The sequence below is a fragment of the Choloepus didactylus genome, chromosome 8 (assembly GCF_015220235.1).
Source record: "Choloepus didactylus isolate mChoDid1 chromosome 8, mChoDid1.pri, whole genome shotgun sequence".
Taxonomy (NCBI): Eukaryota; Metazoa; Chordata; class Mammalia; order Pilosa; family Megalonychidae; genus Choloepus; species Choloepus didactylus.
Window position 1 is genome coordinate 127,686,758 of NC_051314.1, and position 19,990 is coordinate 127,706,747.

The 19,990-nt window shown below is 39.6% G+C and overlaps 1 protein-coding gene across 2 annotated transcripts in view; it reads right to left on the minus strand.

The window, feature by feature from the left end:
• DYRK4 (dual specificity tyrosine phosphorylation regulated kinase 4) overlaps positions 1-9,087 on the minus strand; it is a 40,705-nt gene extending 31,618 nt beyond the window's left edge. The window contains exons 1-2 of one of the 2 annotated variants that reach the window (XM_037847167.1): positions 8,998-9,080; positions 3,334-3,363 (exon numbers count right to left, since the gene is read on the minus strand). In XM_037847167.1, the coding sequence (XP_037703095.1) occupies positions 3,334-3,336 (3 nt within the window). In that variant the 5' untranslated portion in view covers positions 3,337-3,363; positions 8,998-9,080. Of the gene's footprint in view, positions 1-3,333; positions 3,364-8,997 lie in introns of both variants that reach the window. The other variant, XM_037847166.1, reaches the window with a different exon arrangement.
• Between the last annotated feature and the right edge of the window lie 10,903 nt (positions 9,088-19,990).

The following is a 19,990-nucleotide window of genomic DNA, read 5'->3' on the forward strand; positions in this document are numbered from 1 at the left end:
ACGATCCTATATGTAGAAAATCCTGGAAAATCTACAGCAAAGCTACTAAAACTAATAAATAAATTTCAGCAAAGTGGCAGGGTACAAGATCAACACGCAAAAATCAGTAGTGTTTCTATACACTGGTAGTCAGCAATATGAGGGGGAAATAAAAAAAAAAATTCCACTTACAATAGCAACCAAAAGAATCAAATATTTAGGAATAAATTTAACCAAGGCCACAAAAGACCTAATCACAGAAAACTACAAGATATTGCCAAAAGAAATCAAAGAGGACCTAAATAAATAGGACATACTGTGTCCATGGATTGGAAGACTAAATATAGTTAAGATATCAATTCTACCTAAATTGATTTATAGAGTCAATGCAGTACCAATTTAAATCCCAACAAGTTACTTTGCAGAAATAGAAAAATCAATAACCAAATTTATTTAGAAGGGCAGGGTTCCTTGAATAGCCAAAAATATATTGAGAAAGAAAAATGAAGTGGGAAGTCTCACACTACCTGATTTTAAGGCATATTACAAAGCTACAGTGGTCAAAACAGCATGGTACTAGAATAAAGATAGATATACCTGGACCTGGCATCATGGGATTGAGAAAATCTTCTTGACCAAAGGGGGGAAGAGAAATGAAACTAAATAAAGTCTCAGTGACTGAAAGATTTCAAATGGAGTTGAGAGGACATTCTGGAGGTTTTTCTTACGCATTATATAGATGTGGGAGCCCAGGGCTAATGGCCTTCCCCAAGTGCCCTGAAGTCTGTGCACACAACAGCTTACATGATCTAGGTCAGTTAAAGTTTGACCTACTCTCCTTGTAAAAAAAGCCTCTGGTACTAAATGTAATCTTATAGCTTGTCTCCCTCCTGAAAGTACCTCATCCCAGAAACTTCCTGAGGTCAGACCCATTTAAATCTGCAAGATAACCTATAATCCTCCCCTTCTCCTTGTTGACTATGATCAATCCCTCCCTATGTCACAAGACCCCTGCTCCCATGCTTCATACCCATCTGAATGTCTTTGCCCTAACCCTTATAAATCACTCCCTGGCACCCCTTGCTTTTGTGGAGTATCTTCATGTTGAGCTCTGAACCTGCCGCCATTCAGAGCAGCTCCTGAATGCAGGGCAATGTGACCAACTTCCCACACTACAGGTAAGCCCCAAAATAAAAGCTCACATCTCAGAACATGTCCAGTGCTTTCCTTAGTCCTTCAGCTGCAAAAGCCCTCTTGGGCCTTGACGATAGATATCCCTTTTTAGTTCTCAGTATATTAGAACAGCAAGCAGGAAATACTTGAAACTGTTGAACTGCAATCCAGTAGCCTTGATTCCTGGAGATGAGTGTATAACTATATAGCTTATACAGTGTGACTGTGTGATTGTGAAAACCTTGTGGCTCACACTCCCTTTACCCAATGTATGGTCAGATCAGTAGAAAAATGGGGACATAAAGTAAATGAATAATGGTGGGGAACATGGGCTGTTTTGGATGCTCTTTTTTACTTTTATTTTTATCTTTTTTGGAGTAATGAAAATGTTAAAAAATTGTGGTGATGAATGCACAACTATATGATGATACTGTGAACAATTAATTATAAACTTTGGAAGAGAGTATGGTATGTGAGTATATCTCAATAAGATTGCATAAAAAACATACATAAGGAAAAACTAAATGTCCATCAACTGTAGCTGATAAGCAGTGTGACACATCCATACAATGCAATATGGCAGTGAAACTGATTGATGAACAGGTTCCCAAACCAGAGGTGAACGTCATAAAATCTAAAGACCCATGGCACGGGCACCGAGCAATCAGAATGGAAGCCTAATCCAGCCAAGTGAAAGCCAGTCAAATGCTAAACATTGTATGCTGGCTTAGGAACATAGTAATGGGCATTAAAAAAGCAAGCTGCAGAACACATAGCATGATTCCAAGTATATAAAAAACAAAAACTTGGAAAATTAAATAATGCATAGTATAGAAAGTTTTAGTGCATATAAAGAAAAGCAAGGCAGTAATAGATGTAAAACTCAGAAGAGTAGCTTCTCAGAAAGATATGATGGCAAGGGACCCATAGGGGTTCCTAAACTGCATGTTGGGTACTGGGTAGCAAGGAATTTGGACTCACCCAAAAAGAGGTGGTCTTTGTCCCCATTTCCTGGGAGGTAACCTCTAAACTTTTGAAATTTCCCAAATGGTAGAGTATCTTTGTTATTCAAGGTAGAACTCTCAGACCACAACAGTTAGTTAATGCACATGGGATGATTCAGGATGGGGCCTGGCCAGAGGTGATAGTCTTAGGGTGGGAGCTTTGGACCAGGGAGAGAGAGGCTGGAGACTGAGTTGAAACACATGGGCAATCAATCAATCAATCAATCTTGACTACATAAGGAAACCCCAGTAAAATCGTTGAACTCTAAAAGTCAGGCTGCCCGCGGTTGGCAGTACTCCATGCATATTGTCACACATCAACACAGGAAGAGCAATGTGTCCTGAGGACAAAGGAAGATTTGCATTTGGAACCCTTCCAGATTCTGCCCTATGCATATCTTCCCTGGCCTGATATTAATGTAACTTTTCCCTGTAATAAATGTAACTGAGTATAACAGGTTTCAGTGAGTTCTGCGAGTCTTACTCGTGAATTATCGGACCTGAGTATGGTTTGGGAAACCCTGAATTTGCAGTTGGGGTCAGAAGTGAAGGTATTCTTGTGCAGATTCTCTCCTCTAACTTTGTAGTTGGACCCTAACTCCTTGCAGGTGGGGTCAGAAGCCTTGGGCGGAACTGGCAAACTGGAGGACTGTACCTTTATATCAGTTTGTCTAACTACAGGTACATACAAACAAAGGTGTACACCGTATTTTCTTAAATGTTCTTTTATATATACTTAACATTTAATAATAAAAAACAATTTTTAAGAAAGCATTAATGAATTACCAAATGAAATCTGCATCCTGATTTCAGCATTTATAGCAGAATGACTTTGGGGAACTTGCTTAATCTCTTTGGGTCTCAGCTTCCTCCTCTGGAAAATGGGGGTGATGACTACCTCAATAGTGTTGAAAGGAACAAACATGAAAAGCTAAACCCGTATCAGGGGGACTTGCATTGCTAACGTCTCCTGAGCCCTACCTTCAATGCCAAACAGATAGACTCTATTTTTCATGCCCGGAGGAAAATTTTAGGCAAAGTATCTAGTTACTCTGTGACGGTTCTGGTCATCAGAGACACCCCTTACGGCTGCTTGCACAATGACTGAAGGCAATCTCAAATCTTTATTTATTGCTCTCTCCAAATGGGAAAGCAGAACAAAGAAACTGGTACTTACCATGTAGATCTCAGAATGAAGGGTGGGGTCCTAGGAGAGAAGAGAAAAAGTATGTAAGCCCTCTCCTTCAGGACCCAAAGCCTTGTCTAGTGTTAAAAGGCGTGATATTTCATTTCATCATAAAATTGCACACCCTCGGTTTAAAAAGCCCCTCCAAGTATGCACCAAATCCACTCCAAACATAGATATTATATTGTAGTATATGCCTTATCTTTTACTGAGCCACCAACTCTCATTTGGCTGCTTGTGATTATATTTTCAATGCTTTAGTGTTTTAATTTTTTTGTCATTGCAAGTTCTTCTAGAGTGAGCCTTCCATTTGCATTTAAAAGGTGAACTCACCAATATAGACAGTAGTGTACCACATTAAAAACCTAGACAAAACTGGCAATTGGAATCTCTGCTTTTTGTTCTCTCTTCAGGTATAATTGACTATGAATTTGATTCCTTTGCAAATGGTCAGATCGTTTTTTTAACAGGCAGTACAGATGAGATTAAAAAACTGAAACAGAGTTAGTGACCCTCAGACACTCTTTTCCATTGTGTGAGATTCATTTATAAGCCCCTCTCCTATAGGAAATCCTTTCTGATAATTGGAGAGAAAGAGAGAGGGTTAAAAAAAAAAAAAAGCAACCAATATTTATTGAGCTTCCAACATTTGCCAACCAGAGAGCTTGTGTTTCCTTATCTTGTGTAATCACACAACAATCAGGACATAGAAATAATCATTCCGGTTTTGCAACCAGCAAACAGTCAGAAAGACTTAATAACTTAATAACCTAATCAAATACTCACAGCTAGTATTTAATTGGACGTCTGTCCCCAAATGATAGAAAATAACTTTTAAAAAAAATGCTTATGACTTTTGAGATTTTTATTTCAGTGGTCTACCGTATAACCTGGGCATCAGGAATCCACGTCCCCCCCCCCCCCCCCAGTGTATTGTAATGTTCAAGTAAGGTTGAGGACCACTGGTGTAGTTCAATCCCAATGCTCTACAGCTGAGGAAAAGTAGGTCTGGTCATTTTCATTCTCAGCATTTAACCGCAACATCTGGCCTTCCTACAAATAATCCCACTTTAAAGCTGCATAGAAGAATTTTTAATATTTGCCTGTTTTGTCCTCCACTGTATCACTAGCACATAGGACACTGCCTGAAATGAGCAGGCATGCAATAAATATTTATGGAAGGAACAAATGAATAAAACTCTCCCAGTTTTTATTCCACAAACATACATTAGGTGCTTACCTATGCCAGGCACTCTCCTAGGTCCTGGGGATGAAGCACTGAACCAACCAAGAATATCTTTGCTTTAATGGAGCTTACATTCTAGACCAGTGCTGACCAATAAAAAATATGATGCAAGCCACATGTGTAATTTTAAATTTTCTAGCAGCCACGTTTAAAAAGGTAAAAAGAAACAGGTGAAATTAATTTTAGGAATGTATTTTATTTAACACAATATATTCAGAATATTGTTTCATGCAATCTATATAAAATTATTTTAAAACTTTATTGAGACATTAAATGACATACTATAAAATTCACCCAATGATTAAAAATTATTTTATGTTCATTTTTTCAAAGCAGGTCTTTGAAATCTGGTGTGTAGTTTACACTGACAACAGTCTCAATTTGGACTAGCCACATGCCAAGTGCTCTGTAGCCTGTGGCTACTGTATTGGACAATGCAGTTCTAGATGGTGAGACACACGATGAACAAATAAACAAATATCTAATATAATTTGAGATGAATTATTTTAGAAAGGTTAGTAAGGGAAGGGCTGTCCAAGGAGGTGATATTCAGCAATTGAATAAGTTGAAGGACAAAGTAAATTAACAGAGAAAAAGTATTTGTTCTTACAGTGCTGAAAATAGAAAATGTGTCTCTAACATGCTTTCATTTGTACTTCGTAGCTCCTACTCTTTTAGTTGCTAAGGAAATTGTAAAGCAACATCTTAAATTAACAGAGCTCCTTCCCCAGGACCCTGTTCCAGGCTCTTTTCTTGGGATGGTCCAACCTGAGCTCTGTTTCAAGGCAGAAGCTCTGTTTTCTCTGAATGGAGTTGCAGAATACAAACATCCTTCAACTTACCAGCTGAGATGACTGAGGGACGGGGCGGGGAGGGGTCACTGTGCCCTCTGCTGGCAGTTGTGGTAAACTACAAGACGCGAGCATTTCACGGGAAGTGCACAGATCATAGGGAGCGGAGGGTCACCGTGAGAGTTCTTTGAACCTCGCCAGCTAAGCCAAAAGGACGAGGACTCTCCATAGGCATCAAAGACAAAGGACTCTCTCAGCAGTATAGGCTTTTTAATATTTTATGTTTAGAGTGGGGGCATTTTTAAAAGAATTGCATTTTACTATATACAGTTGCTGTTACCATATTACTATATAGAGGACATAGAAGGACCTGTTAACAGGTCTTAAAAGTAGGTGACAAATCTCAGCAGGTGAATTCACTGTCCATCACCTACATGGGACCTGACTCCCAGGGGTGTAAATCTCCCTGGCAACGCAGGATATGACTCCGGGGGATGAATCTGAACCCGGCATCGTGGGATTGAGAGTATCTTCTACACCAAAAGGGGGATGCAAAATGAAACGAAATAGTTTCAATGGCTGAGAGATTCCAAATGTAGTCAATAGGTCACTCTGGTGGACATTCTTACACACTATATAGATAACCCCTTTTAGGTTTTAATACATTGGAATAGCTGGAGTTAAATACCTGAAACTATCAAACTCCAACCCAGTAGCCTTGACTCTTGAAGACGATTGTACAACAAAGTAGCTTACAAGGGGTGACAATGTGATTGTGAAAACCTTGTGGATCGCACCCCCTTTATCCAGTATATGGATGGATCAGTAGAAAAATGGGGACAAAAGCTAAATGAAAAATAGGGTGGGATTGGGGGTGATGATTTGGGTGTTCTTTTCTATTTTTATTTTTTATTCTTATTCTGATTCTTTCTGGTATAAGGAAAATGTGCAAAAATAGATTGGGGTGATGAATGCACAACTATATGATGGTACTGTGAACAGTTGATTGTACACCATGAATGATTGTATGGTATGTCAATATATTTCAGTAAAACTGAATTTAATTTAAAAAAAAAAAAAAGAAGAGTTAGTAAACTAAAAAAAAAAAAAGTACGTGACATCAGCAGTCATATGGGATTAGGGGCCCACCCTTCCCCAGTATGACCTTATTGCAATCTGCCTTATTCCATCTGCAAGAACCTTATTTTCAAATAAATTCACTTTCTGATGTACTGGGGATTAGGACTGCAATGTATCTTCTAGGAGGACATGATTCAATCCATAACAGAGGGGCTCAGGGAAGGGGAGAGGGGTGAATTAGTAGAGCACAAGGCATGCTTAGGGTAGGGAAACTTTTATGTATGATCCTGTGATGGTGAATACAAGGCATTATGCATTTGTCAAAATCTATAGAACTGTACAACACAGAGTGAAGTCTAATGTAAAATACGGACTTTAGTTAATAACAATGTGGCAGCATTGGTTCATCAATTGTAACAAAGCTACCTCAATAATGCAAGATGGGAATAAAAGGAGAAACCAGAATGGAGGAAGGGAAGGGGTGTATGGGGAGTCTTCTGTATGGAGTATGTGATTTTTCTGTAAACATAAAACTGCTCTAAAAAATAAGGTCTATTTTTTAAAAACAAGTAGGTGACTTCAATTCTTTAAAGTCACATTTTGCCAAAAGTCAATAATATTTAAAATTTTTTTTTCAAAATCTGTGTGGGGCTATTGATATGCTCAGAGCCATAGCTCCCTAGTTCTCACTGTTTTTTTTTTTTTAGGTGAAGGAATTATAACTCCTATTTTCATCCTTTTGTTACTGTCATAACTATCCACATTTCACAAGCTGAGGGCAATTACTTATTTCTTTGCATTTCCTTTCTTAGACTTATTCAATTCAGTTGGATGAAAAGTCCCCTGGAGAAAACGAACAGAAGATGAAAAGACATTTAGGGTCCATCAGAATCACTAGCAATGTAAAGGCACTAGTTATAAATTTAAATAGCTGTTGTAAAATGTTACTGTGAATTTGCCAGTAGTAGTCATAAAATACGACATAAATGAATTTGTCTTGACTGTGGTACTTTTATTTTAGTTTTGATAACTCCTGTTACTGTAACTGCCACAGAATGTCTTCCCTGAAATTAATTTCAATGTATTAAGGAACTTTATGGTTCCACTTAAGAGTTGGCATTTCTCAACAGAGAGGCATGGAAGACCACGATTAAGAATATGGGTTTGAATCCTGTCTTCCACCCACTGCCTTATGACCTTGATCTAGTTAACCTAGATGGTGCTGGTGGCACGACTGTCACCACTGGTTCCTGGGACTCCAAGACCCCAGGATATCTGTCTTCCCCAACCGAAATTCAGGCATCCTCACCTTCACAGAGGTGAAACTTTGTTTCCCCGTCGTTAAAATGAGGATAATAGTAGTACTTGCCTCTATGATGTGTGTGTGAGTGTCACCCAAACACTCAATAAATGGGAGCTCAAGCAGTTGGAATAAAAAAAAAAAAAAGCAAGCTGCAAAGCCCATGATGATTTTGCCAAAATAAAATCATGATCAAGACCATTCTCTGTACAAAAAATTTTTAAATCCGAACTGACAAAATGTTAACTTTATTATATTATCATTATGATGCTAGCAGGATTACTATTTCAAATATTTTATAGTAATCTTTTTATTTTATCAAAAGAAATATGTTTTAGGTATTAATAGTTTTGTACCTATGAATGGTAAAGGCAACTCTTTCTGTTGAATATGATAATGGCAGGGGTCTGCGTGGGAACAACGGAATTTCCATTAGGGTCCGTTTCTATGTTATACCAGAAGGGGAGCATGTGGGGTTTAAATCAGGCACACTGCTCAGAGGAGGTGACCTAGGAGCCATAATTTTAAGGAGATAGTGTGATTTGTGGGAAAGCAAATTTTCACCAGGCCTTGGACGGGCTGTTGAACTCTGGCTTTCCAAGTGAATGATGCAAAGGAATCTAGAAACTCGGACCTGAATGTTTTTGGCTAATGTTTGCTACAAAACATTCCAAACAAAGAGCCTGAACAATATGATCTTGAGAACAAGTTGTGAAATTCAAACAGAGGGCTGTTAAACTAAACAGACACCTTATTTAGAAATTGATTCTATAGATGGTAGTCATCAAGCCATCACCTCCCAATATTACCTTCAGGGCCGCACTTTTTTGAGACAATCTGAGTAAAAAGAGAGATCTGGCATGAACACCTTGTCTGGGATAGGAGAAACAGAACTTTCTTGGAAATGTTCTTGAAAATTTGTTCAGAACTATTCCAGGAAACTTCTGGTTCGGCTCCAGATGCAGAGAGCAGAATAAAAGAGCCTGTGGAAGAAATACGAGGCCAGGGCCTCCTCAAGTACAAGTGACCTGACAGACTAAGGCCTTGCAGTTCTGAAGTTCATGAAACCACACTCCGGAACTTTGGCTGCTTTCTACTCCGAGCCAGCCTGGTCCACTCACACCTGTCCCCTCACGTGGTCATCGATGGTGCTGGTGGCACGACTGTCACCACTGGTTCCTGGGACTCCAAGACCCCAGGATATCTGTCTTCCCCAACCGAAATTCAGGCATCCTCACCTTCACAGAGGTGAAACTTTGTTTCTTTCTTGCTTTCAAAATCGGGAAGGATGTCAAACCGCTGCGTTTCCTTTGCTTTTTAGTGTCCATTTCAATCCTGCAGGAGGGAGAGTTAAAAAATAAATTGGCGGTAGGAGTAAAATATAAGTACTGTAATGGCCCAGGCACCCAGAGATGAGAAGAAAGCAGGGTAGGCTTGGAGAAGAGAAGGCAGCTGGCCCCAAAGCAGTGGCAGTCTTTGCTTTTCCTTTTTAATTTTTTTTTTTTTCCCTGCCCTTCTGGTGGCCAGATGTGGTCAGGGGAGGGGGCATCTGAGCTCAGAGCAGAGGAAAAGGCAGGGGAAAAGGAAAGAGGAAGAAATTATGAGGTAATTAGCAGTTTAGGACCCCAAGCCAAAAGACTCATTTTCCCTAGCTAACTGTAAAATAAACCATATTCTCAAGTCACAAACACTGTCTCCACTAAAATCCAGATTTATTAGTGGCCACTTGGACAGTTTTAATGCCCATAGAAAAAGGAAGGGGAGAAGTTGGTAGAAATGCTTTCCTTGGATCTCATTCTACCATTTTACACCTTCTTCATTCAGAGCACAGCCCTACGAATAATTAACTCACTGCAAGGTGAAAAAGTAATTTGGGTGAGTTTATAGAATCTGGTTAAAGCTAGTAATTTCTGGAAGTGGAGGGTGGAGTCTTAGAGGCCTCTCATGAGTGTAATACTCCTTGCTACGTATCAGCAGACCACTGCTGAAACTTTGTAACAGTCCATTGGAAGTCCCTTTGCAGTCCCTAACCCTAGCAAGAGCTGGGGGATCAAAAACACATGAGGCAGAGACAGCACAGAGACCAATGAACACAGTAGCATGGCTTCTGAAAATCCTTCCATTGGTAGGTTCTTGCAGACACTATAATAAATGGTGATGGCATCACAATTTTGAAATTGCTCAGAGGACTGAAAACAAGTCATGTTAAAATTTATTGCAGAATAATATTGAAAAATCAGAACAACCTACTTGTCCATATATAACAGGAAGTTAAAAAATATGGCACGTGTTGATTATGGAACAGGATGTAGTCAATTTAAAAAATGAGGTAGACCTTTATGTATGTGTGACATGCTGAGTAATAACAGTAGAACAATACACGTAATGTGGATCCTTATTTATTTAATCAGAAAATAGGAATTTTGCAAGTGCTTATATAAGCATATTGATCTAGAAGGAATAAACTGTACAAGGTAATGCCTTCTGAGAATGTGGATGTGGGATGGGGGTAAAAGGGAATGTTCATTTTAACATACACACACACACACATAATTTTCAACCAGTGTATATTTTGTAATATTTTAAAACTATGAAAAAATCCTATGCAAAAGCAAAGAAAAATAATAGTCACTTCTCTGCAAATGATCACAATTTCACTGTGCTCCCTCCCTTCCTGATTTTCTTCATTCCTTTCTACAGATATTTGCTGAGATAGTTCCACTGAAACCAGACGCAGTCTCTGCCTTCCTGGAGAGCCTGTTATCTAGGAGAGAAGGCATGCATCATGAAAGTGACAGCCTGGAATTCTTAGTTGAGGAGATCTCCAGACTACGTGTGGAGGCTATACCCTGGCTTCTCCTTGCAGCTTATAGTAAAATGTGAGAGGACAGAGAGAAACTTAGAACTGAACTCTTAGGTTCAAAGAAACCAGAAGCTGATGACTTGGAAAATTACGGGCTTCCAGGGGGTGGAATCCCAGAAGCTATAGCCCAACATGAGGATGTAAGGAAACATGGAACCCAGCCGCCATTTCAGTACAACCCAAGATCGGAGATGGAATTATCCAGAAAGGATTTGTGGAAAGTCCTGTTGTCTAACGGCTTTGACCCCTGTATGCTTCATGCAAAGCCAACAAAATTTTTGCGAGATCTTTATAGACAGAGCTGTTGCCAGTCTGCACTGGAAGAGACAGACAAGGAACAAACTGAAGGAAAAATTTCTTCAAAGACAGAGCCATGGAGGTTGAGGTCTGGAGTCAAGAGGTCTTGGGCTGGGAGAGCGGAGTGGCCCACATGCATGGAAAGGGTGAGTTTGCCCTGGAGGTCGAGGGTGGGCCTTCCGCCTCGATGCTCAGGAAACGTTCTGCCACCCCAAGCCCCAAAGAGGGTGGAGCACATTCCCAGGGAATTGGGGAGATCCTGGCTGCCACCACACTGTTCTGAAGGGGTTGAGCATGTGCCGCGGAGATGGAAGGGAATCCGGGAGCTGCCCCGATGTTTGAGGAGGGTGGGGCCGAGAAGGTGGTCTCCCCAATGCATGGATATGTTGGAGAACTCATGCAAGCATTTGGAGAGGAAAGGGCTGCCACAAAGGCCCTTAGGAAGGGTTAGGCTCCCGCTCTCTCAAGCCCCAAGGATGCAACGTTGTTCTGTTAATGACTCTCAGACTTTGAAATCTAATGGAGTTTGTCCTGCAGGTTTTAGGAACTGTTTTGGTCCTGTTAACCCTGTTTTCCTTACTCTTTCTCATTATGGCAATGGGAATGTTTACCCTATGCCTGTCCCTCCTTTGTATATTGGAAGCAGATAACTTGTTCTAAGTTTCACAGATAGACGGGAATTTTGTATTAGGACTGACCATGCCTATAATTGATTTTGATGGGATCTTGTACTTAACTATTGCCACTGAAATGATTTAAGTTTCTGTGATATTGTTGTGGGATGAATTTATTTTGTATATGGAAAGATAATGTCATTTTGGGGTCCAGGGGGTGGAATGTGCCAGTTTGAATGTATTGTGCCCCCCAAATGCCATTATCTTTGATGTAATCTTGTGTGGGCAGACGTTATCAGTGTTGATTAGATTGTAATTCTTTGAGTGTTTCTTTGGAATGTGCCCCACCCAGCTGTGGGTGATGACTCTGATTGGATAATTTCCATGGAGGTGTTGCTCCACCCATTTGGGGTAGGTCTAAGTTGATCAGTGGAGCCATATAAATGAGCTGACATAACAGAAGGAACTCAGTGCAGCTGTGAGTGATGTTTTGAAGAGGAGCTACAGCCAAGAGGGACACTTTGAAGAAAGCACAGGAGCTGCAGATGAGGGACAGTTTGAAGACAGCTGTTGAAAGGAGACTCTTGCTCCAGAGAAGCTAAGAGAGGACAAATACCCCAAGTGCAACTAAGAGTGACATTTTTGAGGAACTGCAGCCTAGAGAGGAACGTCCTGGGAGAAAGCCATTTTGAAACCAGAACTTTGGAGCAGACGCCAGCCACGTGCCTTCCCAGCCAACAGAGGTTTTCCGGACACCATTGGCCATCCTCCAGTGAAGGTACCCGATTACTGATGTGTTACCTTGGACACTTTATGGCCTTAAGACTGTAACTGTGTAGCCAAATAAACCCCCTTTTTATAAAAGCCAATCCTTCTCTGGTGTTTTGCATTCTGCAGCATTAGCAAACTAGAACACAGGTCATTTCAGCACATGTGATCAGTGCATTTATAGGGGCTTGTGCTAACAGAGAAATACACAAACTACCTACACTGACTCAAGAAGAAATAGAATATCTCAACAAACCAATAACCAGTAAATAGAATGAATGAGGAATCAAAAACTTCCCAAAAAAGAAAAGCCCAGGCTTCACAGGGGAATTTTATGAAACATTCTGCTCAAACTCTTCCTAAAAATGGGAGAGGAGGAAACACTCCCTAATTCATTCTATGAGGCCAACATCACCCTCATACCAAAGCCAGATAAAGATACCCGAATAAGAAAATTACAAACCAATATCTCTTATGAATATAGATGCAAAAATCCTCAACAGAATACTAGCAAACTGAATCCAACAGCGCATTGAAAGGAGTATACACCATGATCAAGTGGGATTTATCCCAGGTATGGGAGGGTGGTTCAACAGAAGATCAGCTAATGTAATACATACACTACATTAACAGAACGAAGGAAAAAAACACACGATCATCTCAGCTAACGCAGAAAAGCCATGATAAAACCCAGCACACTTTCTTGATAAAAACACTTAGAAAACTAGAAGTCATAGCTGGATAAGCAGAAAAAATATTCAATATAATTCTTTAGCTTGAAAATGCATAGTGTAATCTTCAGTAGCAAAAAAGAAAAAAATTTATTATGATCACTTCACTCAAGCAGCCTTGAGTTATTCTAAGCATAAAAAGCCCTTGTTAAAATAGCTTCCTATTGATCTAATCTCAACAATAACAAAAAACTTACTCTCTGTTCCCAGGAACTCTCCCAGCATTGCCTGTAGGAGGATGCAAGGGATATCACCATATGATCTGATAATCAATGCCTTCTTCTCCTTGAAAACAAGCCTGACTGAGAGGAGGACTTCAAGATAACAGGAGAAATGACCAAGCAGCTTTTTCTCTTACACTTTCCCTCTCTTGTGCGTTCTTCTGGATCCTGGCCATTTCTTGTCTGTTTGGGGTTATAAAAGCCCAAAACACTCTTCTCACTCGGAAGTGGTCTTGGAAAGGTTTTTTTGTTTGTTTGTTTGTTTGATTGATTGATTATTTTTACTCCAGTTCCTTGTTGATGCATCTTCAATAAATTCACCTCCTCACCAAAGCAAAAATACTTGTTTCTCTGTGTGATGCAGGATCAGGCAGGCCTGATTATTTAGGACCATGTTTTCTGAAAGTAACAGAAGGAAACTTCCTCAACATGTTTAAGGGCATATGTGACAAACTCACAGCTAACATCATACACCATGGTGACAGACTGAAAGATTTTCCTCTAAGATCAGGAAGAAGACAATGCCCATTGTCACCCCCGTTATTTAGCATTGTCCTGGAAGCTCTAGCTAGAGCACTTAGGCAAGAAAAAGAAATAAAAGGTGCCAAGGGCTGGCCTAACCCTCAGCAATGGGCAGGGTCCTGATAGGGTGGCTGGAGTTGGTGAAAAAATGAGACAGACACCTTGTTGTGTCCGGGTACGAAGATGAAAAATCTCCAACCAAGCAGAGCATCAGAGCTTTATTTTTATAATTGTCTGTAACATACGCACTAGCATTTAGGCAAGCAATACTAGAATAGTTTGGCTAAATTTCAGACATTATTTATTCTTACACAGTGATCAGTGGGTTTGCAGGGACAGACTCCTTGAAGCGTAGCAAGACACAGTTTCTGGGCACAGGCATAGCAGTTCCTATTATTCAGTACCAAGCAACCTATAACTATTTTTTGTGTTCATGTTTTAGAGTCTGCTAATCATTACCTTTTTGTTTCTTCTAGCTAAGTCTTTCAAAGCTTGGGAAGGGGGATTTTGAGCAGAAAAGGTGACCTATTGTTTTCTAAGAAAGGAGCAGGCATTTTCACTACGCTGACGCTAATGCAGGGTAAGCTGCTGGCTCATTAATGTAGCTCGGTGTGGGAGCATTCCACCACCACAGAGCCCAAAAGACGCCAAATGAGAAAAAGAAGCAATATGAATATAAGAAACAGCAGCAAGAAACAAATTCCTTTTAGGCAGGAGTCATAGGTGCCACTCGATGCTCCGCCTTGCGGAACGGTTACCACGACATGTACTGAAGGCCCAAGGACCGTGCCACTAGGCCGACTGCCGGGTGCTGAATTGGCTGCCCACAAAAAGGCATTCAAATTGGAAAGGAAGAAGTAAAACTTTCCCTATTTGCAGATGACATGATCCTATATATACAGACAAACCTGAAAAATCCACAACATGGCTCCTAAAGCTAATAAAGGAAGTTAATAAAGTGGCTGGGTACCAGATCAACACACCCAAATCAGTAGTGTTCCTATGTACTAGTAATGAACAATTGAAAGAAAGACTCAAGAAAAAAATTTCACTTATAATAGCAATTAAAAGAATCAAACATCTAGGAATAAGTCTATCCAAGGAGGTAAAGGACTTGTACACAGAAAACTACAAAGCATTACTAAAAGGAAAAATCAAAGAAGACCTAAATAAATTAAAAAGAAGGACATTCCATGATCATGGATTAGAAGACTAAATATTGTTAAGATATCAATTTTACCCAAAGAAATTTACAAATTCAATGCAATCCCAATCAAAATTCCAACAATCTTTGCAAAAATGGAACAGCCAATCATCAAATTGATATGGAAGGGTAAGGCACCCCAAATAACCAAAGCTATCTTGAAAAAGAACAAAGTTGGAGGACTCACACTTCCTGATCTTAAAATTTATTTCAAAGCCACAGCAATCCAAACAGCATGACACTGGCACAAGGACAGACATATAGACCAAAGGAATCAAATTGAGAGTTCAGAAATCAACATTCACATTTATGACAACTGATTTTTGACAAGGGGGCAAAGACCACTCAATTGGGAATGAATAGTGTCTTCAACAAATGGTGCTGGGAAAATTAGATCACAATTTGCAAAAGAATGAAGGTGGACCCCTACCTCAAACCATATACAAAAATCAACTCAAAATTGATCAAAAGGCCTAAATATAACAGCCAGAACTGTAAAAACTAGAAGAAAACACAGGGAAGCATCTTCAGGACCTTGTTTTAGGCAGTGGTTTCTTACAGTTTACACCCAAAGCACAAGCACTGAAAGAAAAAATAGATAATGGAACTTCACCAAAATTAAAAACCTTTATGCATTAAAGGACTTTATCATGAAAGCAAAATGAGCACCTACACAATGGGAGAAAATTTTTGGAAATCTCATATCTGATATGAGTTTAATATCCAGAATGTATAAAGAAATCCTTCAACTCAAAATAGCAAAATGACAAACAACCCAATCAGAAAATGGGCAAAAGACTTCAATAAACATTTCTCCAAAGGAGATATATAAATGGCCAAAAAAAAAAAAACACTTTTTTTTAAAGATGCTCAACACCATTAACTATTAGGGAAATGCAAATCAAAACCATAAGGAGATACCATTTCACATCCACTGGAATGGCTACTATTAAAAAACAGAAAATTACAAGTGTTGGAGAGGATGTGGAGAAATAGGAACACTCATTCATTGCTGGTGGGAATGTAAAATGGTGCTGCTGTTGTGGAAAATACTTTGGCAGTTCCTCAGAAAGTTAAGTATAAAATTACCATGTGACCTGGCAATCCCACTTCCATACCAAAAGAATTTAAAGTAGGGGTTCAAACAGATATTTGCACAGTGATTTTCACAGCAGCATTATTTACAATTGCCAAAAGATGGAAGCAACCCAAGTGTTCATCAGCTGATGAATGGATAAACAAAATGTGGTATAGACATGCAGTGGAATATTATTCAGCTGTAAAAAAGAATGAAGTTCTGCTGTATGTGACAACATGGATGAACCTTGAGGACATTATGATGAGCAAAATGAGCCAGACAAAAAAGGACAAATATTTTATGATCTCACTGATATGAAATTATTAGAGAAAACAAACTTATAGAGTCTGAATCTAAAACATAGGTACCAGGGGATGGGTTGGGGGTAGGGAAAAGGGAGTTAAGGTTTAAAATTTACAGAGTTTCTATTTGGGATGATGGAAAATTTTGGTGATGAATAGTGGTGATGGTAGCACAACGTTGTGAACATAATTAAATGCACTGAATAATTTGAATGTGGTTAAAAGCAGGAAATTTTAAGCTGTATATATGTTACTAGAATAAAAAGTTTTTAAAAATCCATGTAACTGCACAACACAGTGAACCCTAAGTTAAATCTTGGACTATAGTTAATAGTACAATTATAAAAATGTGCATTCATCAATTGTAATAAATATACCACACCAATGCAAGATGTTAATAATTAGGTGGTATTTGGGAACCCTGCATTTTATGCATGATTTTTCTGTAAATCTAAAACTTCACTAATTAAAAAAAAAATGTAGACATACATATTTCTAAGCAGCTGGAACTCTTTCCACTGTTCAACATTGGCAGCTATGTAGGTGAAGATAACGAATCAGCCCTGAGTAAAATGTTGAGGAATCTTGGAGTCTAGTCTCAGTGCTGCCCCAAATAGCTGTATGATTATCAGTGAATTGCTTGCCTTTCCTGTGCTGTTTCCTCATCTGTAAAACCAAGAGCCTGGATTGGATGACTTTTAAAGTCCCTTCCAAATCTAAGTTTCTTTGATTCTAATGCTGCAAAACTATTGTCAGACTGAAAAAAAAATCACTCTGTTGTAACTTATTCCATAATTTCCCTCCCTTGGATACTTCTTTGGTTACTAAACGCTCTAGTTTGTGTCTTTTTTATGCATTCAATTTGGCTTCCAATAATAGCAATTAATCCATACTCAAAGCTTTGCAAATGCTACTTTTTACCCTCAAAATATACAGTGAAGTATGTAGAATCAGAATTAAACTATTTTTAATGTCTTGTATCTTGTTGCATGAAAAGTTGAAGATCATGAATAAATTTAGCAGAGAGCTAGAGTGAATTTGAAAACTGAAGGTAAAATTAAAAAAAAAAACAACTCGCCGTTACTATTCTCTTACCTGCAGCACAGTTTCCCTACCTCTGCACACTGACCTCTTTTCTTTGGATTTCCACAGCATTTTTGTCTGTGGAGCTCATTTTGCTACTTGGTCAACAGTTTTAGTGTCACCCAGTTATCTCAGATGTATATACTTTTGTCTCATCTTGATGGCAAGTCTCTTGGTGGCAGGGATGGTGAACTTGTATTCTTTTCTATATTCCTCATAGGGGCCAGCTCTTGGTACTAATTTGCTGAAGAAAGAGAAATCTGAAATAGTTCAGATCAATTCATTGAAACTTTTCAAACACCAACTGGGTGCCAGGTACTGTGAAAAGCATGAGGGATTCAAAGATAAATAAGCAGAATCGTTGCTCTCAAGGAGTTCGAAATCTGGTGGGCTAGACAGACCCACAGATACTAATGCTAGTATTACTGTGATGTATCATACTTTACACACTTGCATCATCTATGTGTATGCTACTTCAGTGTCCAGAAAGGAAACAGAGCTTTTGAGATTTACCTGTTTTGATTTCAGTATTTCTGTTGCAGTTGTCATGGTTTGTTCTCGATACTCCAAGAGGGGCTGTATTTTGGGGTAGAAATTGTGGCAGTGTAGGACTTGAGGACTCACTAAGCTTTTCTGTGAACAGGAGATAATGTACTTAATGCGCTTAAATTATACTCCCTTTTGCAAAAGAGAACTCCTTGGCCCCTCCACATATTCTCCTTGAAATTCTTAATGGTTCACTGACTCACAGAGTTTTGTAAGAGTTGGAAGAGGTCTTAAGATCATCTTGTCCATTTTTCCACCCTATGCAAGGATCCTCTCTTCAGTGTCACCAACAAAAACTCAAGTCTCTGCTGAATGCTTTCATGACATGAGCTCACTATTTTTCCAGGCAATCCATGTCACACTCAGCTCTTTTTTTTTTTTCACATATGGTTGGTGTTCACTAAATGCTTATTGAAAGTATAAATTATGTCAAGCAAGTATCCTCCTGTGATCCTTATTATCCTCTGCAGAGCAATAAAAAACAAATCTACCCTCTTTTCTTGGATATTCTTGAGTATTCAAAACAGTAGCTTGTTTCCTTCCCCTGCACTTAATCATCTCAAGGTGCCCTGCATTTTTTCTCAAACTACTCTTGTGATAGAGCCTCCAGGCATGATGAAGAGCCTGCGTTGTGGCTATCCCTATTTTCTAGTTTATGTTCCTTCTTAAAGTGGTTACAGTTTTCTAGAGTCTAGATTATATTTGCACCAATGCTAGTTCAGTCAGCGAGACCTTTACATCCCTTGATTTGTCCCTGTGTATTCAGCCTAGACTGGTAGCTACTCTTTTTAGCCGTTACAACGTATGCATGCTGAGTTTGGAGTCAGCTGAACTCACTAACCTTCCCAGCACTGTGTCTTCCATAAGTGTGAGAAGCAAGCATACTGGCCAAGTTGTGGTTAAATTGAATTGCAGAGCCCTGCCCCAGTGAAGATGGTAGAGTGACATACTTCAGGGCTTCACTCCCCCCCACCCTACCCCCACAGAAGTTTTGAACAACCAGCAAGAACTGGCAGATACACCTTTCATGAAGCTCTAGAAAACTGTTAAATAGGGCACAATAATAGAATGAATGCAAAATCAAGAAAAAGGCTACTTAAAAGCAATAGGATGGAGCTTCCATGACTGATGACACATCTCTGTGTCAGGAGTGTCATGCATCTTGACTCTGTGTGAAAAGGACACGGAAGCTTGCATTTGAGACCCTCCCAGAACTTATCCTACGTGTCTCTTCTTTTGGCCTCTTCTTATTTTCTACACTAAAACTATAATCATACTGTTGGATGGAGCACATTTCTTTGACAGACTACATCATAAAAAGCTCTCAGGATCCTCAATTCATATAATCCAACCCTTTGCTGTGAAAAAACAAAACAAAACAAAAAAGCAGTAGGATCTCATGGCACCCTGGCTGGCCCTTCCCCCAACCCCTTGCCAGCTCTCTGTGAGCCAGCTCTCACTCCCAATGAGGATCCTTGGTCTCAGTTCTGGAGGGAACAGAGCAACCCTTGTGCTGATACTGGGAGTATATATGTCTGGCCCAATTTGTCTGGTTGTGGCCTGAGGAACTTTATGTCCCAGAACTTGCCCTACATGTAGAAGACAGTTCACAGAGCTCTCCTACAGAAGGCTGTGGGAGAGCAGTCAAGTTCTGCAGCCTGAGGCAAGGGATTATTGGCTGTAGGACAGACACAGTGCAGTGCCCGGGACCCTGAAGAAACTGTTGCCCAGGGAAGAGGGGACAATTGGAACTGTATAAATGGGGGAATTCCTAGGGTCTCATGCACATGCCCAAGACAAGGACATGTGCATGGAAAGGGTCTGTGAGGACCTTATATTAGGACTGGAGTTATTCTCTAAATTCATTATGTGGCTATGCCCTGAAGGTGAGAACTTGTACAGGTCAAATGCAAAGAATGGGGGAGGTGTTTTCTCTTTTTCTTCCTTTTCTTTATTTTTTTCCTTCTTTTTTTTTTTTTTTTCTTTCAGCTACTGGCATTCA